Here is a 19,425-nt window from a genome sequence, read left to right as displayed (position 1 = left end):
CTAAAGCTGTGGGGAGCTCAGTGCCACGAGGTCAAAGGGACACACTCTTGATCTCATATGAGACAAAGGAGGAAACCGCGCTTGCAACGGGACTCGCAGACCTGATCCTCGCCCCCATCGCACCTCTCCCGGGACTCTATCAACCAACCCCCTGTGCTCCCCACAGCGCCCGGGACTTCCCGGCTTGGCCCTGTCCCGAACTGCTTGCCTGGCTGAAGGCCGGCCGGGCGGGGCGCCCGTGCAGACAGGCGCGCCCGGGGCGGGGCCAGCGGCCTCCCCGGGGAAGGCCCCGACTGGGGGCGGGAGACTGGCGGATAAAAGCCCCCAGGGCGCCCCGAGAGGCCCGTTAGCGCTGCTTGGCTGCGGCGCCGGCCCAGCCCCAACCTCCGGACCCAGCCGGTGAGCTCCAACTTGACGGGATTCCTCCGGCTTGCCTCTTGCTCTCTGTCCTTCCTTCTGTCTCTCGCGGGTGGGCAGGCCTCTAAGGGTTCCGAGGGACTATGAGGGATGAGGGACCCCATGGACATGTCGGCCTAGCCCCCGGGTCACCACCTGCTTCTCCACTAGACAAGTGCCCAAGTTGGGGGGAGTCAGTCCAAGGCTACATGGGTGGTGCGCCCTGGCCCGAGGGAATCTGTGTGCTAGGTTTGTGAACACACTTGTGTAATCATTTCTCACCCTGCAAGAATGCTAGGGACAGGGTAAAACCTGTATAGAACCAGATGTCACTCCTGTGACTTAGGGTACTAAGCACCAGGGCAGAGCTGGGCTCCCCAATTACCTACCCAGAGCTGACTGCGGGAGACGAGGTGAAAGAGGGAATGTAGGCACAGGGTTTCAAGCCCCACCTTCCCCAACCCTATACAGGTGGAGGCCCATTTTTAGGCTCTGCTTTACCCACGACAATGATGCCGCCAGGGTGCAGAGCCCAGAGCAGGTCCCAGAGAGCTGCAGAGAAAGGAGTAGAAGTGACCGACAGCTGGAGCTCCAAGACAGCTTCCCCCACGTTCTTGTGCTCCTCTTTCAGGCAATCGCCCTTTGCCAGCTCTCCCTACCAGCACAGGTGCTCAGCCCGGGCCTGCCAGGGTCCTGGATCTGCCCCTGGGCAGCAGGCAGGACTGGTGCCTACACCAGAGCCCTGACCAGCAAAAGGTGGCGCGCCAGTCACCTTGTCTCTCCCTCCCTGATCCAGCATCCCTCACTCTGCCGTTTTGAGAGTCCAGCCTGGAGCCAGGTGGCCTGTTTGACTCCTGGCCAGTCCGGCTATTTCATTTCTCTGTGCCTTACCTTTCCATCTGTGAAATTAAGATGCCTACTCTGACATGCTTCTAACGGGCATTCCTATTCTGTCTCCCAGCTCCCTCCCCCGCTCATTCCCTTTTTCCTTTGGGAAAAGAGACTGCTTCCTTCTCCAAGGGCTAATTCTCAGCTTGCCCTCCTTCTGCACTCAGTTCTGTGGATACTGGGAGGCCTTATTGGACGGGGTAGCATTTGAACTGGGTGTTGAAGTGTGTGTAGGAGTTTAACAATCTGAGTAGAATGAGCAACAGGCGCAAAATCTTGAGCTCTTGGAGATGAAGGCTCTTTTGGGGGAGATGATGAGAAGAGTTTGGCGTGAGTAACAGTTACGGGATCCCGGAGTGGGTGGGAAATATGGGGGGCGGACACCTCCCAGGGTCTGCCTCCTGGTAGCTTGAACAGAAGAGCACTGCCCTGGCTTAGAGCCCAGGCTCTTGCTGCAGAAGATCCCTGTCTCATGCCTTCTGAGGAGACCTCCTCCATGCTGTGTGGACCTTAGCCACAAGCCCCAAAACAGAACAGCTCAGCCCATCGGAGACCCCCAATAACATGTTACACCCTAGGACCACTGCTCCTCTTACAGGTGTGCAAACCGAGACACCTGGACCCTTGCCATTGATGGCAGTTAGTTCTCTGCTTCCTGTCGGGAGAGCAGCTGCCTCTCAGCTCAGACCCAGTGGCCCCAGGCTGCCAGACCAGAGCTTCTCATCCCCTCTTGTTCCTTGGGGGAGGGAATGCTCTCTGTCTGGGGTGACTTGGGTGTGGCTCAAACCTTGGTGCCCACCTCCTCAGAGGAGCGAGCAGGAGGAAAGGGGCACACGGGGAAGCAGCAGAGAGCATTCTGCTGGCTGTCAGCTAGCAGCCCCCTGGGCCCTTGAGTTGCGGTGACACTAGGCCAGGGTTGGCATCTGGAAGAGAGTGCAGCAGGGCCAGTGGACGATGGCAGGGGCCCAGCCTCAGTGGCCAATGGGGCAGGGGGAGTCTGACTTCATGGTGTAGGGGAAAGGACAGGGGTGAGTCTAGGGACCACACTTGGACAGTGGAGATCAGCGGTTCTTTCAAGCTGCCGTGGTGCTATTGATAGCTCACTGCTGCAAGTTCCTCTTCTAAGAGACCAGTGTGGGTCCGTCCAGTGAGCAGTCTTATTGACTGTTGTCATTGTATTTGACTTATTGTAGATGTTGTCACCCCCATCTTACAGAGAGGGGATACTGAGGTGCAAAGTTGTCTAGACAATTTGAACTCAGGCAGTCTGACTCCCCTGTCTCAAGACTCAAGCTCCATGCCATGGCACCTCACACACAGGCAACCATTGATGGTTTGGAGTGCCATCTTCACATCTGGCACCATTCTGGGCACCAGGGATACAGAGGAAGTCCTCACCACAGCTGGATGCCATCCTTGGGGACTGGAGTGGCAGGGTCCAGGACCTTCTCTACTCTGGCTCATGAGCTCCCTCATGAGCAGGGTTGCCAGGTAGCTAAGGCTGACTTTCAACTCTGGATCTTCCTGCCTCCATGCTCCCAAGTGCTGGGATTACATGCTGATGCTCCCATTCCTGGCTGACCTGTCCTGCCTTTAAAAGCCTTCCCAGTCCTCCTGCTCTGTGTGTGGCAAGGCTAAGGAGTAGTGTTTAATGTCTTCCCTTCTGTGCCTCAACACCTGGCCTAACTGATAATCCCCAAGAGGCCAGCTGTCCTGGCACATCTGTAATCCTGGGAGTTGGGAAGCAGAGGCAGGAGGGTCCCAAACTCAAGGCCAGCTCTAGCTAAATAGCAAGATCCTCTCTGTCTCTCTGTCTCTGTCTCTGTCTCTCTCTCTCTCTGTGTGTGTTTACCATTCAGAAGACACAGCACTGGCAGGGTGTCAGTCTTCTCCATCCACTCCCATAGTGACCTCCAGAGCCAGGGTGGAGGAAAGTCAGCAGTGGGGGCCTCAGAGACTCTCGTAGCTGTGTTCAGCCATGGTTCATCTCTGTGTCCTGCCCCGCTCTCCAGTCCCAGGACTAAGGGACGCAGCTTGACCCTCCCTCTAATGTATGTGTCCCTGCCTGAACCCTCCCAGGGTTCCTCATTTTTTACAACATGAAGGGAACACGCTCTGTGAGGCACACACACCCCTGACCATCTGGGACCTGCCTGCACCTCCCCTCCCCTTCCAAATCTCAGGCAGGCATGGCAGGTGGGCATCTCCTGCTCTACTCTTGCTTAACTTCTTTCCCTCTTCCTTCTTTTGCCCACCCTGCCCTCTCCAGCTGGACTGCTCCCTTTCCAGCCTGGGAGAACTCTTATTCATTGGTTTTTGAGACAGGGTCTCATGTGGTTCAGGCTGGTCTTGAACTCATCAGGTAATTGAGGCTGACCTTGAACACTTGACCTTCCTGCCTTTATCTCTTAGGTACTATGATTATAGGTGGGAGCTCCCACGCCCAGCTTACACATCTCTTCTTTAAAAGCCTCCCCCAGATCCCCTTCTGTGTGTAGTGAAGGTGAGGAGCATATAATGTCTTCACTTCCATGTCCCTACACCTGGCTGAATAAGTGGCCCCAAGCCAGGTTCCTCCCAAAAGTGTAAACAATGCACGGGCCACACAGCTGCCTGAGCCTGGGCTGTGGCTGTCAGGCCAGGCCACCCAAACCAGAGGAGACAGCAGGTGAGATTTGGCTCAGCCTCCTCACCTTGGAATAAATGGCTAGGCCAGGCCATATGGTAGCAATGGAAGAGCCCTGACTCCCCTGAATATTCCTTCCTACCCCAGCATTCCATGCACCTTTTTGTGGGTTCAGGAGTAGCATTTTACCCTCAACTTGGGGTGCCAGAAACATCAGATGGCAGACAAGTGTGTTATCACTAGGCAGGTGCGTCTCGCCTGAGAGTACTGTGGAAGCTCCAGGGACAGCATTTGGTGAGCAGGCCTTTCCTCTTCTTGCCTACACGCCGTGAGGATAGGTGGTGTGGTGATCACTGTCTGTTCCTTCCCCAGGTGCCCCTGAAGTCACCATGATGTGGCCCCCACCAGTCACTTTCTCTCTGTTCCTGCTGCTGCTGCTAGGCCAAGCACCTTCTGGCAGGCCACAGTCATCAGGCACCAAGAAGCTCCGGCTGGTGGGTCCAGCAAACAGGCCAGAGGAGGGCCGCCTGGAGGTGCTGCACCAGGGCCAGTGGGGCACTGTGTGTGATGATGACTTCGCTCTCCAGGAGGCTACAGTGGCCTGCCGGCAGCTGGGTTTTGAGTCAGCCTTGACCTGGGCACACAGTGCCAAGTATGGCCAAGGGGAGGGTGAGTGACGGGAGACACCGCCCCACAGGATGCAAAGAGATGGGAGCCAGCTTCTTTCTCTTAGGACAAGGCTCCCTGAGGCGCCAACAGAACTTTCTAGAAGCCCACTCAGTTCAAATGTCCTCTTGAAGAGCCTTCCTAAGTAGAGCTGCAGAGGACCTCGGCTCTGACCTTTCCAGTCTCCCTTGGATTACCAGCAGCACCATCACTAACTGTAACTTCTCTGAGCAGAGTGATTTGCATATAGTGGGTGTTTAGACAGTGACAGACAGAAGGACAGACAGATGAACAGGTGGGTCTGATCACTAGATCGACCTACCACTATCCAGACAGTTTCTGTGGACCCGACTCCAAGATGAAGCAGGCAGTGGGCAGGGGTGTGAATACTAAGACGCCCCCCCCCCCCAGAGAACCAATTCCCTTCTTCTCCCTTGCGCCTCAGTATTTGATAGTGTAGGGTCCCACCCAGGAGAAGGGTGTCTCTCCCCTCATCCTTGAGCTCCCCTCCCCTCCCCCGCAGGCCCCATCTGGCTGGACAATGTACATTGTTTGGGCACCGAGAACACCCTGGACCAGTGCACATCTAACGGCTGGGGCGTCAGCGACTGCAGACACTCGGAAGATGTTGGGGTGGTATGCCACCCACAGCGCCAGCGTGGCTACCACTCTGAGAAGGTCTCCAATGCCCTTGGGCCCCAGGTGAGGAGGCTGTCCAGGTCCCGTCCTGAGCTGAGGGCTGGGCAGAGCAGAAAGCCTCCTGCAGGGTGAGCCTGGAGGAAGGAGAAGGAATGAAGAGCGCTGGGCTGAGCAGCAATCCTGACCTCAGCTTAGTGAAGAACCAGTCAAGGGACCAGACGCTCGGCCTGGTGGGAACCTCAGAAGCTGTTCCCCATGAGGGACGTGGGGCAAGGGGGCTGCTTCACCCACAAGGCTTGGCCACAATTGCTGCCTCTTCCCAGCACAAACAACCCCAAGCTAAAAACAGCCCAAGCCAAACAACAGTAATGGGCAGGGTAGCAAGCTGGCTCCCACCCTCTGCTGCCAGGCAGCCTCTGCCTGAGGACAGCTGGCCCTGGCACACTGGATCTACAATGGGCCACCATGGGGGTTCCACACTGGTTTAAGTCACTCAGGGATAGGGTGGTGGGTCCACAGGATACAGAGGATGGTCTCAGGCAACAGTTTGTGCCCATTTCAGCTCTTGTCTGGGTGGCACAGGGAAGACCCCTCCATGCTCAGCAAACACCCCCATCCTCGAAGGGCGCCTGTCTTGACCCCAGTTTGATAGATCTGAAAAGAGGAGGGAGAGGAGCTAGACGAACCAAGACTTTGGCTCCCACTTCCCCTGTAGCCTTCAGCAAATGCTTCCCTCTCTCTGGACCTGACAATGAGGGGAGGGAAGATGGTTCTGAACCTGGCTTTCTCAGGAAGATCTGCAGCTATCTACAGGAGGCTTACAGAGGGCCTACAGGACTCTAGGGACCTGGCCTGTGGTGACGTGACTCTATGCCTTGCAGGGCCAGCGGCTGGAAGAGGTGCGGCTCAAACCCATTCTCGCCAGTGCCAAAAGGCACAGCCCTGTGACTGAGGGGGCTGTGGAGGTGCGGTACGAGGGCCACTGGAGGCAGGTGTGTGACCAGGGCTGGACCATGAACAACAGCAGGGTTGTGTGCGGGATGCTGGGCTTTCCCAGCCAGGTACCTGTCAACCACCACTACTACAGGTAGGAGGGGCAGGGTTGCCAAGCTGGTCCTGTGTGTTTGCGTGTGCGTGGCGTGAACCTTGAAGGGTTCAGTGAGATTCTGGAGGGCCACACGGATGGGGTGGAGGTCTGTGGCAGAGCAGTCCTCACGTGTTGGAGGAAAACACACCAACTGAGGGCATCTCCTGGACTTGCTGAGTTATGGACCCTTCAAGATAGCTAAGAGTGAGCAAGGAACTTCGAGGTCCTGAGAATCATCTAGAAGTGGTCAGAAAGTAAAGTCCACACTTGCCAAACCAATAGAAAGAACCGAATGTGGTACCCAATGAATACTATTGAATGGGAAACTTTGTGTCCCCAGTTAAAAGGACGTTACTGAAGGTCCTTACAGTGTAGACAGACTGTATCCTGGTCTTGGCTCCATCAGGAACTAGTTCTGGTTGGGGTAGACATGGCCTCTGCTGGGACTCTGAGCTGTCCCGGGAACTCCTGCTCTGATTCCAGCCAGACCATAACTGGGTTGCATATAAGCAAGGGCCCTGGGTGGGGTGTTTGCGTAAAGGAGACATAAAAATACTCTGTCAGAAATGTGGCCAAACTGTCACAGAAGATCACATCGACTCCATAAATAACCCCCACCACCCCAGTCCTACCAGCTGTGTCAGTGACACCCTCAAGCCTTTCTCAAGACAGAGGACTCCCCCTGGGGGCCTGTGAATCATGCAGCTGCCCCACCCCTATTGGGTTGCCAGGCTTCATCTAGGCCATTGCAAGTCCCTTGCTTCTGGCTTAGAGCAGCCTGGTTCTGCATCAAAAGCATGGTGAGCAGCCACGTGACTCTGTCCTGGGGATGATGGTGACATGGGCCCCTGGCTCCCCACCACCTGGTGACTGCAAATCAGGCCCTGCTGACTTACTGCCCTTCAGCAGAGCAGCCCTGGTTACAGCCTGGATGGCAGTCCCTGCCCCAATCCCCCCAACAAGGCTCTCCACTGCCACTGTTCTCAAGGGGCCTTTCCCAGCTCTCTTCTCTCAGGGACCCCCTGAAGGATCCCTTTGTGTGAACTGGGAGTGGCAAGAATGAGTTGCTTATTCCATGGCAGCCTCGCCACAGTGGAGACTTTAGAGGGAGAAACAGAGAGGAAAAGAAAGAGAGGAAGAGGGATGGGGAGGAGAAGATCTGGGGGAAAGTCTACGAGCTGTGAAGTCTGCTATAAACTTCAGAACTGAGGAACCAAGTGGGGGGCGGAGGATTCTTGCAGCCCCCCCCCCCCCACACCGTATCTCTTTTCTCTACCACAGAAAAGTCTGGAATCTGAAGATGAAGGATCCCAAGTCTAGGTGAGGAGGGGCATTTTAGGGGGTAGACATGCATGTGGCATGAAGTGCCTCCCCCTCCTCCTCTGATCCCTTTTCTTTCTCTCCCCTTCTCCCCTGAGCTCCCTTATTCCCAATCAAGCCCTCCACTCATACTTCCTTGTCTTCTAGGCTGAATAGCCTGACAAAGAAGAACTCCTTCTGGATTCATCGGGTTGACTGTCTGGGGACAGAGCCCCACTTGGCCAAGTGCCAGATACAGGTGGCTCCAGGAAGGGGCAAGCTTCGGCCAGCCTGTCCAGGCGGCATGCACGCTGTGGTCAGCTGTGTGCCGGGGCCCCGCTTTCGCCCACAGAAGTCGAAGCCCAGGCGCAAGGAGTCCCATGCAGAGGTAGGCCCTAGGGTACCCTTGACCAGCCTGAAGGTGGCAATCCTTCTCAGCAGTGCCCTGCCCAGTGGGTAGAGGAGAGAGGAGCTGGGTTCACAGAATTAAAGAACCTTGGGTTTTTTTTTAAAAAGAAGATCATTTATCATCCCACCAGAGATGGAAAGTTGACATCACTTGCCATAGATAGAAGACAACTGTGAATTAATTAAATTGTAATTAAATTGTAGCTGCAGAAGTGAAGGTATTGAACCTGAGCCTGGCCTTTTGTTAAAAAAAAAAAGTAGGCGAGAGCCGGGCAGTGGTGGCACATTCCATTAATCCCAGCACTCAGGAGGCAGAGACAGGCAGCTTTATGTGAGTTCAAGGACAGCCAAAGCTACACAGAGAAACCCAATCACACACACACACACAAAAAAAAAAAAAAAAAAAGAGGGAACCCATCTCCTTTTCCCCCACGTCACTGAAGAAGCAGAGGCTGAAAAGGGATAATTGTGGGAAGTCAAAGGCAGGATTAGAAACTGGGCCTTGGCTCTGGCCTTGAAGCTTGAAGGAGCCCCATGCCAAAGTCCACCCTGTGGCTCAGTGCCCCTGGCTGCCCTTCCTGAAGCCGTTTTTCTCCTCTTTAGCAGGAGCTGAAGGTGCGCCTGCGCTCTGGGGCTCAGGTGGGTGAGGGCCGTGTGGAAGTGCTCGTGAACCGCCAGTGGGGCACAGTGTGTGACCACAGGTGGAACCTCATCTCAGCCAGCGTTGTGTGCCGTCAGCTTGGCTTTGGCTCTGCCCGGGAGGCCCTTTTTGGGGCCCAGCTGGGCCAAGGTGAGCAAGGAGGTATGGGGTATGTAGGGGGATCCAGATATGCCGCTGGCTGTCTTGGTGGCCCAGAACAGAAAAGTCACGGGTGTGATTTAGAAGAGCTTCACACAGTACGCTCTTCCCTGCAGGGTTAGGACCCATCCACCTGAGCGAGGTACGCTGCCGGGGGTATGAGCGGGCCCTGAGTGACTGCCTTGCCCTAGAAGGGTCCCAGAATGGTTGTCAACATACAAATGACGCTGCTGTCAGGTGCAACATCCCCGACATGGGCTTTCAAAATCAGGTGGGTTTAGGTCTGAGCATGTCCTCAGGCAGGGTCTGGGCAGCCCCCAGGGCATAACCTGGAGCCAGGGGGAGGGGTTCAGAACAGCTACTGCTTCTGCTGTGGTGATCCAAGTGCCCTTGGGGCTGGCCTGAAGAACTCTCTTCCATCACCTGGCCCCACATATATTGCCCTGGATGGCAGAGAGACGTGGGACTTTATGGCAAACACACTGCCTCACACTCCCAGGTCCTGAGCAAAGTTGAGAAGGAAGGTGCTTTAAGCCAGGGCCCTCTGAAAGCAGTGCTGGGGAGTGGCACTGGGGACCGTGGGCAAAACTGCTGGCATCTTGGAAAATGGTGCTGACTCTCTAAAGCAGTGACAGTCAACAAAGTGGCAGTTACAAACACCCTTGGCAAACAGTCATCACTAATGGTGGGAGGATTCGGTAGGAGGAAGGCAAGCACCAGGACAGAAACCCCTGCCACAAGCACTCAAAGTCAGATTTCTTTAGCGTGCAGGGCTATCACACACTAGCTAAAGAACTAAGCTCTTACCAGAGGAGACGGGTGGCAGTGGTGGCTAAGTCTGTCTCCCAGCCTGCAATCCTGGCTTCTTCCCTTGAACACCTCTGACTTTTATAGGTGCGCTTGGCTGGCGGGCGCAACCATGAAGAGGGAGTGGTGGAGGTGCAGGTGGAGGTGAATGGGGTCCCACGCTGGGGGACTGTATGCAGTGACCACTGGGGGCTCATGGAAGCCATGGTTACCTGCCGACAACTTGGCCTGGGATATGCCAACTTCGCTATCAAGGTAGGCTCCCGCTGCCTCCTCCTGTAATGCCTCAGCCCCACGGGCTAGCAGGACTAAACTCTGCCAGAGCTGCTGGCCATTCCTTCATTCAGCAGTCACTCACTGAGTGAAACTATGAGGGTTGGGGATGCTGTGATAGGTAAGAGCCCAGCTGAGGGAAGCCTGCTCAGATGGCCTGCTGTCTATCTTCATCTGTGGGGAATACAGTTAGCTAGGTCTGTGGCCAGCAAAAGTTTGACTCAGTTGAGGAAATGAGAGGCCTGGGGATGCAGTGTGCTCTCCGGAGAGAAGGCTGCATAGTGCAAGGGTAAATGTTGCAGGGGCAAAAATCATCATAGCCAACGGGCCTGCTGCTGGGCGGTGCAGGGGCAGACTTCACTCAGAGGCCTGGGCTCTGCCCTGGTTGGGGTGAGAGGAGCAGATGGGAATGGGGGCACACTACCTGATGCAGGAATGAGGGATCCGGCTTGTCCTGATCAAGCAGCAGTGCTGCCTTCTTGGAGGTGGACAGGGCAGTGTCACAGGCAGCAGGGAATTGCCCCAATGACATAGACTTTTAATATCAGAGGGGTCCAAATGTGACATGGATTGCCCATGAGATTTTACAGCCTGTGCCGGACTGTCTGGTGGGGATGGCGTGATGGAGGCACTGGAATGACGTACATCGCAGTCTGTCTCTGCTCTGATTGAAGGATGCTGGCTGTCTTCCTAGGATACCTGGTACTGGCAGGGAACACCAGAGGCCAAGGAAGTGGTGATGAGCGGGGTTCGCTGCTTGGGCACAGAGCTGGCCCTTCAGCAGTGTCAGAGGCATGGGCCTGTGCACTGCTCCCATGGCCCAGGACGCTTCTCAGCAGGGGTCGCCTGCATGAACAGTGAGTGATGGGACGGGTGGGTGACAGGGTCAGGGACGGGACACAGCAGCTCCCTATTCGCCAGCTGTGCAGCTGAAAGCCTGCCCTGCCCACCTCCCTCTTGAAGTCTCTGTGAGACTGAAAATTGAAAAACACAAAAGCACAAGGAACTAAAAGAGGGCTTTTGAGTTGGGGATCGTGAACAACAGCTTTAGAAGAGTGGAACAGAACCGGAAAGGCGGCCGCCATTCCATTTAGTGAGGGGAATGGCTTTTCTAGGAACTGCGTGTGTGCTGAGTTACAACAGAAAATGAATCGATTGCTGTTTGTAGGAAATACTTTGAAATGCGCTGTAGAGGATATGCAAATGGGAGGCACACCAGAGCCTAGGGCCAAGCCATGGCATTTACCCAGCAGGCTCGAGGACAAGATTATTTTGTGGCAAGAGTTCACCCCACAGACCCAGATTCTCAGGGTAGCAGCGTCTGTTTGACACTGACCAACACGGCCGGAGCCAAGATAATTACATCCAGCCCAAAGGCTGCAGGCTGGCACCAACCCCGGAGGCCACTTGACCTTCTTCCCAGCCACGCTCCAACCCTAAGACATCTTAACCCGTCAGTGATCACGCCCTTGGGAGAACCCTGGGCCCACCCTTCTCACCCTCCCCTGAAGGAGACAGGATGTCAGTGGTGCCCTCTCCACCCAGACCTCATGGCATGCTGGTTACCTGCTCTCAGTCCCCCTGCTTGGCAACCTCAGGCTTTCCCTTTCCTCCAGGGCAGCTGTCTTCTTGAGCACATCTGGTGCTAACAGCTGGGCAGGTGGCCAACCAGCAGCTTGTACTCACCCCACCTCCTCTCTCTCTCCATCCCTCCCCCCTGTCTCTCTCTGTCTCTATCACTCCCTCCCTCTCTCTCTCTCTCTCCCTCCCTCCCTCCCTCCCTCCCTCCCTCCCTCCCTCCCTCTCTCTCTCTCTCTCTCTCTCTCTCTCTCTCCCCCCGTTTTTCTCCCTCTTTTTTGTTTTCCCCTCCCTCCCTCTGAATGCTCTCCTTTCCTTCAGGAGCTCAGGTCTGTCAGTGGCCCTATCCTGGCTTTCTCCAACAGAAGCCACAGGAAGTCCAAGTGCATGAATACTGAGTGACACAACAGGCATCGTGCAGTGTAGCACACTCCCAGCAAGGCCAGACACACAAGCCAGTGTCCCATCCGCTCTCGACACAACAGGCGTCATGCAGTGTAGCACACTCCCAGCCTGCTCTGACACACAAGCCAGTGTCCCATCCGCTCTCGACACAACAGGCATCGTGCAGCGTAGCACACTCCCAGCCTGGCCTGACACACAAGCCAGTGTTCCCATCGGCTCTTACCCACACAGAGCCTTTCCCCCAGCTGCCTCGGCCCAGATAGCTAAACCCCCCACAGCTGTGAGGAAGGCCATACAGCAATGGATTACCTCATACCAGTCTCCACGCTTAAGGCCAGCAAGGGTAAAGGCTTCAGAAGCAAGAGCCCCTTAAAGGGGAAGAGAGAGGCTGAGCTGACTAGTGAGACTTAGGCACACCAGATTTTTTTTTTTTAAAAAAAACTAAGATTATTGTTATTGTGTGTGTGGGGGGAGGTATGCATGTAACTTTTGAGAGTCAGTTCTCTCCACTTGGAATATAAGGATTAAACTCAGGTAGCCGGACATGCACTTTTACTGGCTGAGCCATCTTGCTGACCTCAGGTTGGCCTCATGCATGCAGAGCAGCCCTCCAGGTGCCTGGGACGCCTGTGGTAGTGGCTAGGCTAGAATGGACCAACTAGAGGGAGCATGGGACCACACTGCAGCAGCCTGGACAGCACAGTTGAGGGGCAGGCTCCAGGACCAAGTCCTTCATTTTCCAATCTGGTCCTCTGGCTCCAAGAGCCACCAAGAGACTGAGGCCCAGGAAAAGACAGGACTTGGCTGAAACAACCAAGTTAGGTATCAGTAAAGCCTTAGAAAAGCTCTTACCCACTAAGCTACTTGAAAGCACTTTGTACAATTTTTTAAAAAAAGCATTTTACAAAATAAATAATAGCTTACATCCATTTCCTATTTACTGCAGGACAATGTGCTACGTCCATTACAGATAGTACCTATTAATATTACCAATATGATTCCCACCTTGTAGACGGCAAACATGAGACACAGAAGCATTAAACAGTCACAGAGCTGGTAAATGATAGCACAGTCAGAAACTCAGGAATGGTGAAGGCTGGCTCCAAACCAGCAACCTCCACCATGACAGCGGAGCTGCCTATCATGAAAACTCACATCCCCTGACTCAGTTGCCCTTGTCCGGTGCTCCTTCGGTAGTCTGGGGGCGAGTCTGTGCTCAGGCTGGAGGGCAGGCTCTGCTGCCTTCTCATTGCGCCCCCCACCTTGCCCCCTACCGCCCAGCTGCCCCAGACCTTGTGATGAATGCCCAGCTGGTACAAGAGACGGCCTACTTGGAGGACCGTCCGCTCAGCATGCTGTATTGTGCGCATGAGGAAAACTGCCTCTCAAAGTCTGCTGACCTCATGGACTGGCCCTACGGACACCGGCGCTTGCTGCGCTTCTCCTCACAGATCTACAACCTTGGCCGGGCCGACTTCCGTCCCAAGGCTGGTCGCCACAGCTGGATTTGGCACCAGTGCCACAGGTTGGTATAGGCCCACACTTGGCTCTAGAGAGTGAGGGACGAAAATGGAGTCCCAGGACTAAACAGTTTGGTTTTCCCTGGCCTCAGGTAAATTCCTGGTTAAGTCTGCTTTTCTAGCCTCCTGGCTAGCCTTACTCCAGGAGACAAGGGGAATCCCTGGAGCATCTACCTGCCCCCACACCCCTTCCTTGGATGTAACCATGTGGATGGCACGCATGGGGCCAATTGCCCACAGCAATATTACAAAGAGATGTGATTGCCAGCAGTTGGTCTGTTAGCATGGTGTTACACATTTCCCATACTGGACCTTAGGTGGCCCCAGTCTTCAGAAGCTAAGTAAAATGGGGACCCCAGAAACCTGGAGACTCCAAATAGAATGGTTGCTCTGCAGAAGAGATTGGCAGGTTTCTGTAATAATAAGGCGAAGCCTCAAAAGAATGGCAGGGAACAGTCTGGTACAAAAGGAGACGATGAGCATCCTTTCTTGTAAGGAAGCTCCAGACCAGAAAGAGGAGAGGCAATGTCTGTGACGGAGGTGGAGTGGGAGGGATTTGTACTATTTTCTTTCAGGACATAGCCATGTGTAGGAAAAGCTGAGAGGAATGGGCAGCGATTTGGGGACTTGGCCTTGACTGAGTTAATAAGCACCTTTTCTGGTAACACACACAGAGCTGCCATTACCACTGGATTGGAAAATATGGCAGCAATTTGGTCCCAGGCTGACGGAGCAGAGTAAATTCTCTCCCCATCTTCTTCACTATGAGGCCATCTCTGGGCCAACGCCTCCCAACCCCACCTCTGCCTTGGATCCTAGAGCCAAAGTCCCAACCTTCTGAAGGCTGCCAGGGGCTGTTTGTACTTTTTTTTTTTTTTAAAACATACCTGAATTAAGATTCCGAGTAAAGGGGACAGCTGAGCCTTGCTGCCTGACAGGCTGGAGTGTCAGCAAAGAAGTCTGTGAGCATGCTAATCTTGGGTTTGGGAAGGGCACTGCCCTGTGATTATGACTTTCCTCCTTGGGTAATGATGGGGCCTCAACCTTCCCTGCTAACCTCTCCAGATGACCCACTCCTGTCGCCGTGGGGCTGACAGCTCTGCTTCTTCCTCAGGCACTACCACAGCATTGAAGTCTTCACCCATTATGACCTGCTCACGCTCAATGGCTCCAAAGTGGCTGAGGGGCATAAGGCCAGCTTCTGTCTAGAAGACACAAACTGCCCCACAGGTTTGTGGGTTCCTATTCACGTAGCCTCCTGTGGCACTCTTAACGGATCTCTCAAGTACCTTTGGGGTCAAGCTCCTCTCTTCCCTGCTCACTAGCCCCAGGCTTCTGAAGAGTACAGCTTGGCAATAGCACTCAGGGCAATTCAGAAACTTCAATTTCTGCCTTCTGAAACCTTTGGCGGAAAGTTCTCATTTCCTCTCAATTCTCAGCACTCTGTACCACCTTAAAAGACTCAACACGTTCAGCAGCTCTCGGAGGGCAGGGAATGTGTTATTTCCTGCTTGTACCCCACAGTCTGATCCCTTAGTAATGTAACCGGGTAAACACCAGACCTTCTGAGGACTGGTGGACGGAATCAAAACCCACACTTCTTAGGCCAACAGAGAGTTTTACTAGAGCATCCAAAGCGTCACTGTCCTCGTCACAGATGTAGTTTGCCCGCGCCAAATTCAGCTAACATGATTCTATACTCGGGCTAGTCATTTAACTGAACCATAGCCCCCAAACTCATGCACCTGGCACAAGTCCAGAGGTGGTAAAGCCAGTGTGAAGACTAACTGCTGAAGCCTACGAAGGACCACGCAATGCCTGGTCACACGTGCCTTCTTGATGCCATAATTACGTACTCTCCCTTACAGGAGTGCAGCGGCGTTATGCGTGTGCCAACTTTGGGGAACAGGGAGTGGCTGTAGGCTGCTGGGACACATACCGGCATGACATCGATTGCCAGTGGGTGGATATCACAGATGTTCGTCCAGGGGACTACATCTTCCAGGTAAGGTCAATTCCCAGCAGCTACAGATGCTCCGGGCTCAGAGGAAGGTGGTTTCCCGTGGGATCCAGCAGATCTGTCCCTTTGAGGAGCTGTGTTGTAGGGGATGAGCCCTCACGGGAATGCCGAAGCTCTGGGCTTGGGTCTCTATTCAGTGGACACTGGGCAATTCCTAGTCCTCATCTTGGAAGAGGACGCTGATGTGCACTTCCTGAGGGTGACTATGGACCAGCACATCAGGGTACAGAAAGGCAGCTCTGTAAAATAGTAGGCAAGGTGTAAAGAACCCTCCACGTCAACTCACTCAGAAAGCACATCGCCTACCTTGCTGTCCCCTCCCCTGCAGGTGGTTGTGAACCCCACAAACGATGTGGCGGAGTCCGATTTCTCCAACAACATGGTGCGCTGCCGCTGCAAGTATGACGGACAGAGAGTCTGGCTGCACAACTGCCATACAGGTAACTCAGCCGCGGTGACCACGGCTTACGAAGGAGGGAGCTGGGAAACTCTCTAGGTACCTGGGTGTGACTTGTGGTATGCATAGATGGCTATGGATGGGATGACACTGGTCGGACCGTCAACCTCTCCACCCAGCGACTACACCCCGTTATGAATGACTGACTGTAAAGTGAATTTCCAGTCTCAGAATCTTTCCTATCCTCTCAAGCCACAGCAAGATTTTCTTTTCCTGGCAGGGTGTGGTAGTACATCCCTTTAATCCCAGGATTTGGGAGGCTGAGGCAGGCAGACCACTGAGTTAAGGCCAGCCTGGTCTACATAGGACAGCCAGAGTATGTAGAGAAACCTTGTCTCAAAGAAAAAAAAAATGCTTTTCCTGTCATCCGTGCCCTCTTTCCTGTAGTTTTCCTGAACTGCTGCCTTCTCAGGGAAAGTTCCCCTTGGTCTCTACTGTTCCCTCTAGCTATAAGCTGGGCAGAGGAAGGAAGCAGCTGCCTTTTGTACAGAATCCTTCATCCTATAGTTGAGCAGTGTCTAGACTTGCTAAGGGTGTGTGTGTGCTGAGCTGGCCTTTCTTGTCAATGTTTGGAGACCCTAACTGTGTTGATCAGGCTCAGACAGTAGAATCAGCAGAGGGGGTACAGGCATACAAACAGATAACCCTAATATGGTGAGCCTCCCCCAAAGGGTATAAAGTAGCTGGGAAGCAAGCAAAACCTGGAGGCTAGATGTCAGGAAGAGGCATTTGAGTGGGGTTCTGGAAGAGGGGGAGTTAGAGAAGACAAAGAGCATCCTATGTGACTGCCTTCTAAACCCGGCCCACTACACCACTCTTTAAGACAGGAAATTGCAACCTGAGGGTTTTTTTCCTTCTTCTCCTTCTCCTCCTCCTCTTCTTCTTCTTCTTTTCTTCTTCTCCTCCTTCTCCTTCTCCTCCTCTTCTTCTTTCTCCTCCTCTTCTCTTCCTCCTCTTCCTCTTCTCCTCCTCCTCCTTCTTCATACTTTGTGTGTGTGGTTGAAGGTATATGCACAAGTGCAAAGTGCCCATGGAGCCTCGAGGCATTGGATTGCCCTGAACTGGAGTTACAGGCCATTGTAAGCCCTGCAGTGTGGTGCTGGGAGCCAACATCAGGACCTCAAGAGCAGTGTACACACTTTACTGATGAGCTATTCCTCCAGCTACAGATTTTTTTCCTTTAAAATTAAAAAATTTTGTTGTTTGAAAAGTATTGGTATGCAGTTCAGGCTGGCCTTGAACTTGGAGCATTCTCTGCCTCAGCCTCCCCGGTCCAGGCATTACTGAGGACAGGCACGTGCTGCTCTGCCTGGGTAGTTTTCTTTTCTAGAAACAGATCACTGAAGTGCTCTCCAGGGAGGGGCTATAGGAGGCTGTGCTGTGATGAAGCATTCCCTGGGATTCCAAGGCCCTGGGATAACAAGGCACCAGGGTTGGGGTCCTGATTCAGCGACAGGGAGCAATTCCTGGTTTTTCCATCTCTGAAACAGGGACACTGATGCCTACATCCCATGGGCTTCTAGGAACCACACTGACAAATTCCAGTCAAGGAACAATGTTTGTTTTCAAATTTCTTCCATGGTATTGAGTTCACATAGGCGCGTATTCCATGGGCTAGGCAGGCATCCTATCACTGAGCTACATCCCTGGTCTCATTTGTTTTCAAAGTAACTCTCTGGGGGAGAATGAGAAGGAGCATTTAAGCTTCACATCTGGGTAACTGAGTAAACTCTGCTGACAAGAATGTGAAAGGAACTGAGACGACAGAGCCTCCATATTTGGCCTGCCAGGGAACCAGGGCAGTGATGAAGAACAGAAAAACAATGCCAGGAGGTAGAGCCCAACAGAGTCCTCACACAAACGTGAGAGCTCACTGCAGTGCACCTGAAGCTAGGTGACAGGAGCACTTTAGAGGACTAGGAAGCAAGTGACGCTGAGCCCAGGGATAAAGGAATGGAAAACTACTATCCCCTGTAAGCTTGCAGGGGGAAGGGGCATCTGGGAGCCAGGCAACAGCTAGCACCATTGGGGAAGGTGAAGCAGGTTGGAGCTATAGTCCCGGGCAATCCCTGCCACTCCAGACCCACAGCAGAGGAGATGGCTGGCCTCTCCACCCACTCCCAACCTCCTGTTGCTGTTGAGTTTCCAGGTAGAAACCAGGGACAAGGCAAGTAGGGTGGCCAGTTCCCAGGGCACGGAATGAACCTGGAGAGGGAACAAAGCACTAGCTAGCCCTTCCCACTCGATAGACCGTGTCTGTGCCCATGACTGGCCGGATGGAAAGGGGCTGCTGTGGGTTTGGCTACTTAGCTATTTTCCTTTGGCCCCCAGGAGATTCCTACCGACCCAATGCAGAGCTCTCCCTGGAGCAGGAACAGCGACTCAGGAACAACCTGATCTGAAGCCAGTACTGCACAGTCCCAGCTCAGCTACACACCAGATACCTCAGCTTACGGGAGCCGTGCCCTTCACAGAGCCCCGGCGCACAGGACAAGGGGCCAGTGACAAGGAGCACCGAGAACCTGCTCAGGAAGCCTTTTGATGGCCAGATCACCACCCTGGATGGCAGCACTCTCAGGATGGCTCTAAGCCTCTTCCTAGTGCCTATGGCCTATATAGCATGGCCTTGAAGCTTTGGCCAGCTAAGCCTTCTCTTCCTTAAGGAGACTCAATCTGTTTTAAAACTTGATGCACAGTTCTCAGTTTCAGGAGCTCTAAGTTCCGTAGGGATGAACTGTGGCCAAGGCCCCATCTGAGGTGCTCTGAGGACCACTTAGATGTCTTGGAGGAGCGAGGACAGAGGACCAAAGAACACAAGAAGTGGTGTCAGCTCTCTGTAACGAACTTTGTGCAAATAACGGTGTCAAAGTCACACCTGGCATAGAAGTTGGTGAATGCAGTCCCCCACCTTATTCCCACTTAGAACTCACACCTCAACCTCTGAAGCCTCTTCTTCATTCTGTCCCACACCAGGTGTCTCTAATACCCCTGAACCCTCAGGCCTCCCTCCATTTCCTGATGGATCAACCACCCCTCATTACTGGGGCTGAGGTGGGAGACAAGTCTCACAGGAATGGCAAGACAGGGCCTTTCCTGCAGAGCAGCGAGAGATCAAGAAGACAGCTGAGGTCACATAAACTCTGTCTCTGTCAGGGCCTCTGCCAAAGGAGCCAGCAGCATGTTCCACATCTGGCAGGCAGTCCTGTCTGTTAGGATCACTCACATCACAGGGTTAGCCTAAATTTCAGATTTAACCAAGGCCACTTCACCTTAAACAAACTTTTGCAATTGGGAAGAAAGTGTCAATCAAGTCACTCTGCAGGAATACAAAAGACAGGTCTGGTAGAGTTAGGAAAAGAAGACTGAGGAAATCAGAAGCGAGAACTCTTAATTTAGTCAAGGGCCGAGCCTGGGAAAGGCCACCGACCACATGTGAAGTGGCTGTGCTCCATTCTTGCTCAGGTGATATAAGACCCCAGGGTCTTCTAGGGCATGTCTGGACCTTTTCTCTACTGACATGCGCACAGATGATCCTTCTAAGTCTTTCCAATAAAGTT

General features: G+C 53.8%; 1 protein-coding gene across 1 annotated transcript; it reads left to right on the top strand.

Moving 5' to 3' along the window:
- The first annotated feature begins 278 nt into the window (after positions 1 to 278).
- On the top strand, positions 279 to 19,425 carry Loxl4 (lysyl oxidase like 4). The gene is made up of 15 exons (XM_075974128.1): positions 279 to 399; positions 4,283 to 4,579; positions 5,100 to 5,278; positions 6,097 to 6,302; positions 7,584 to 7,622; positions 7,770 to 7,989; positions 8,613 to 8,799; positions 8,925 to 9,079; positions 9,703 to 9,870; positions 10,583 to 10,745; positions 13,153 to 13,396; positions 14,506 to 14,621; positions 15,260 to 15,396; positions 15,740 to 15,851; positions 18,200 to 19,425. Exons 2-15 carry the CDS (start codon positions 4,300 to 4,302, stop codon positions 18,268 to 18,270), a joined length of 2,277 nt encoding a protein of 758 aa, XP_075830243.1. The 5' UTR covers positions 279 to 399; positions 4,283 to 4,299; the 3' UTR covers positions 18,271 to 19,425.

Source organism: Microtus pennsylvanicus, chromosome 5 (genome assembly GCF_037038515.1).
Source record: "Microtus pennsylvanicus isolate mMicPen1 chromosome 5, mMicPen1.hap1, whole genome shotgun sequence".
Taxonomy (NCBI): domain Eukaryota; kingdom Metazoa; phylum Chordata; class Mammalia; order Rodentia; family Cricetidae; genus Microtus; species Microtus pennsylvanicus.
The sequence above is the reverse complement of the archived record's forward strand: the minus strand, read 5'-3'. Positions and strand labels throughout refer to the sequence as shown.

Coding starts and splice junctions, on each gene's coding strand:
- Loxl4 (XM_075974128.1), top strand. CDS start 4,300: ATGATGTGGCCCCCACCAGTCACTTTCTCTCTGTTCCTGCTGCTGCTG. Junction 9,871..10,582: donor ATGCCAACTTCGCTATCAAG/GTAGGCTCCCGC, acceptor CTGTCTTCCTAG/GATACCTGGTACTGGCAGGG. Junction 15,397..15,739: donor CAGGGGACTACATCTTCCAG/GTAAGGTCAATT, acceptor CCTCCCCTGCAG/GTGGTTGTGAACCCCACAAA.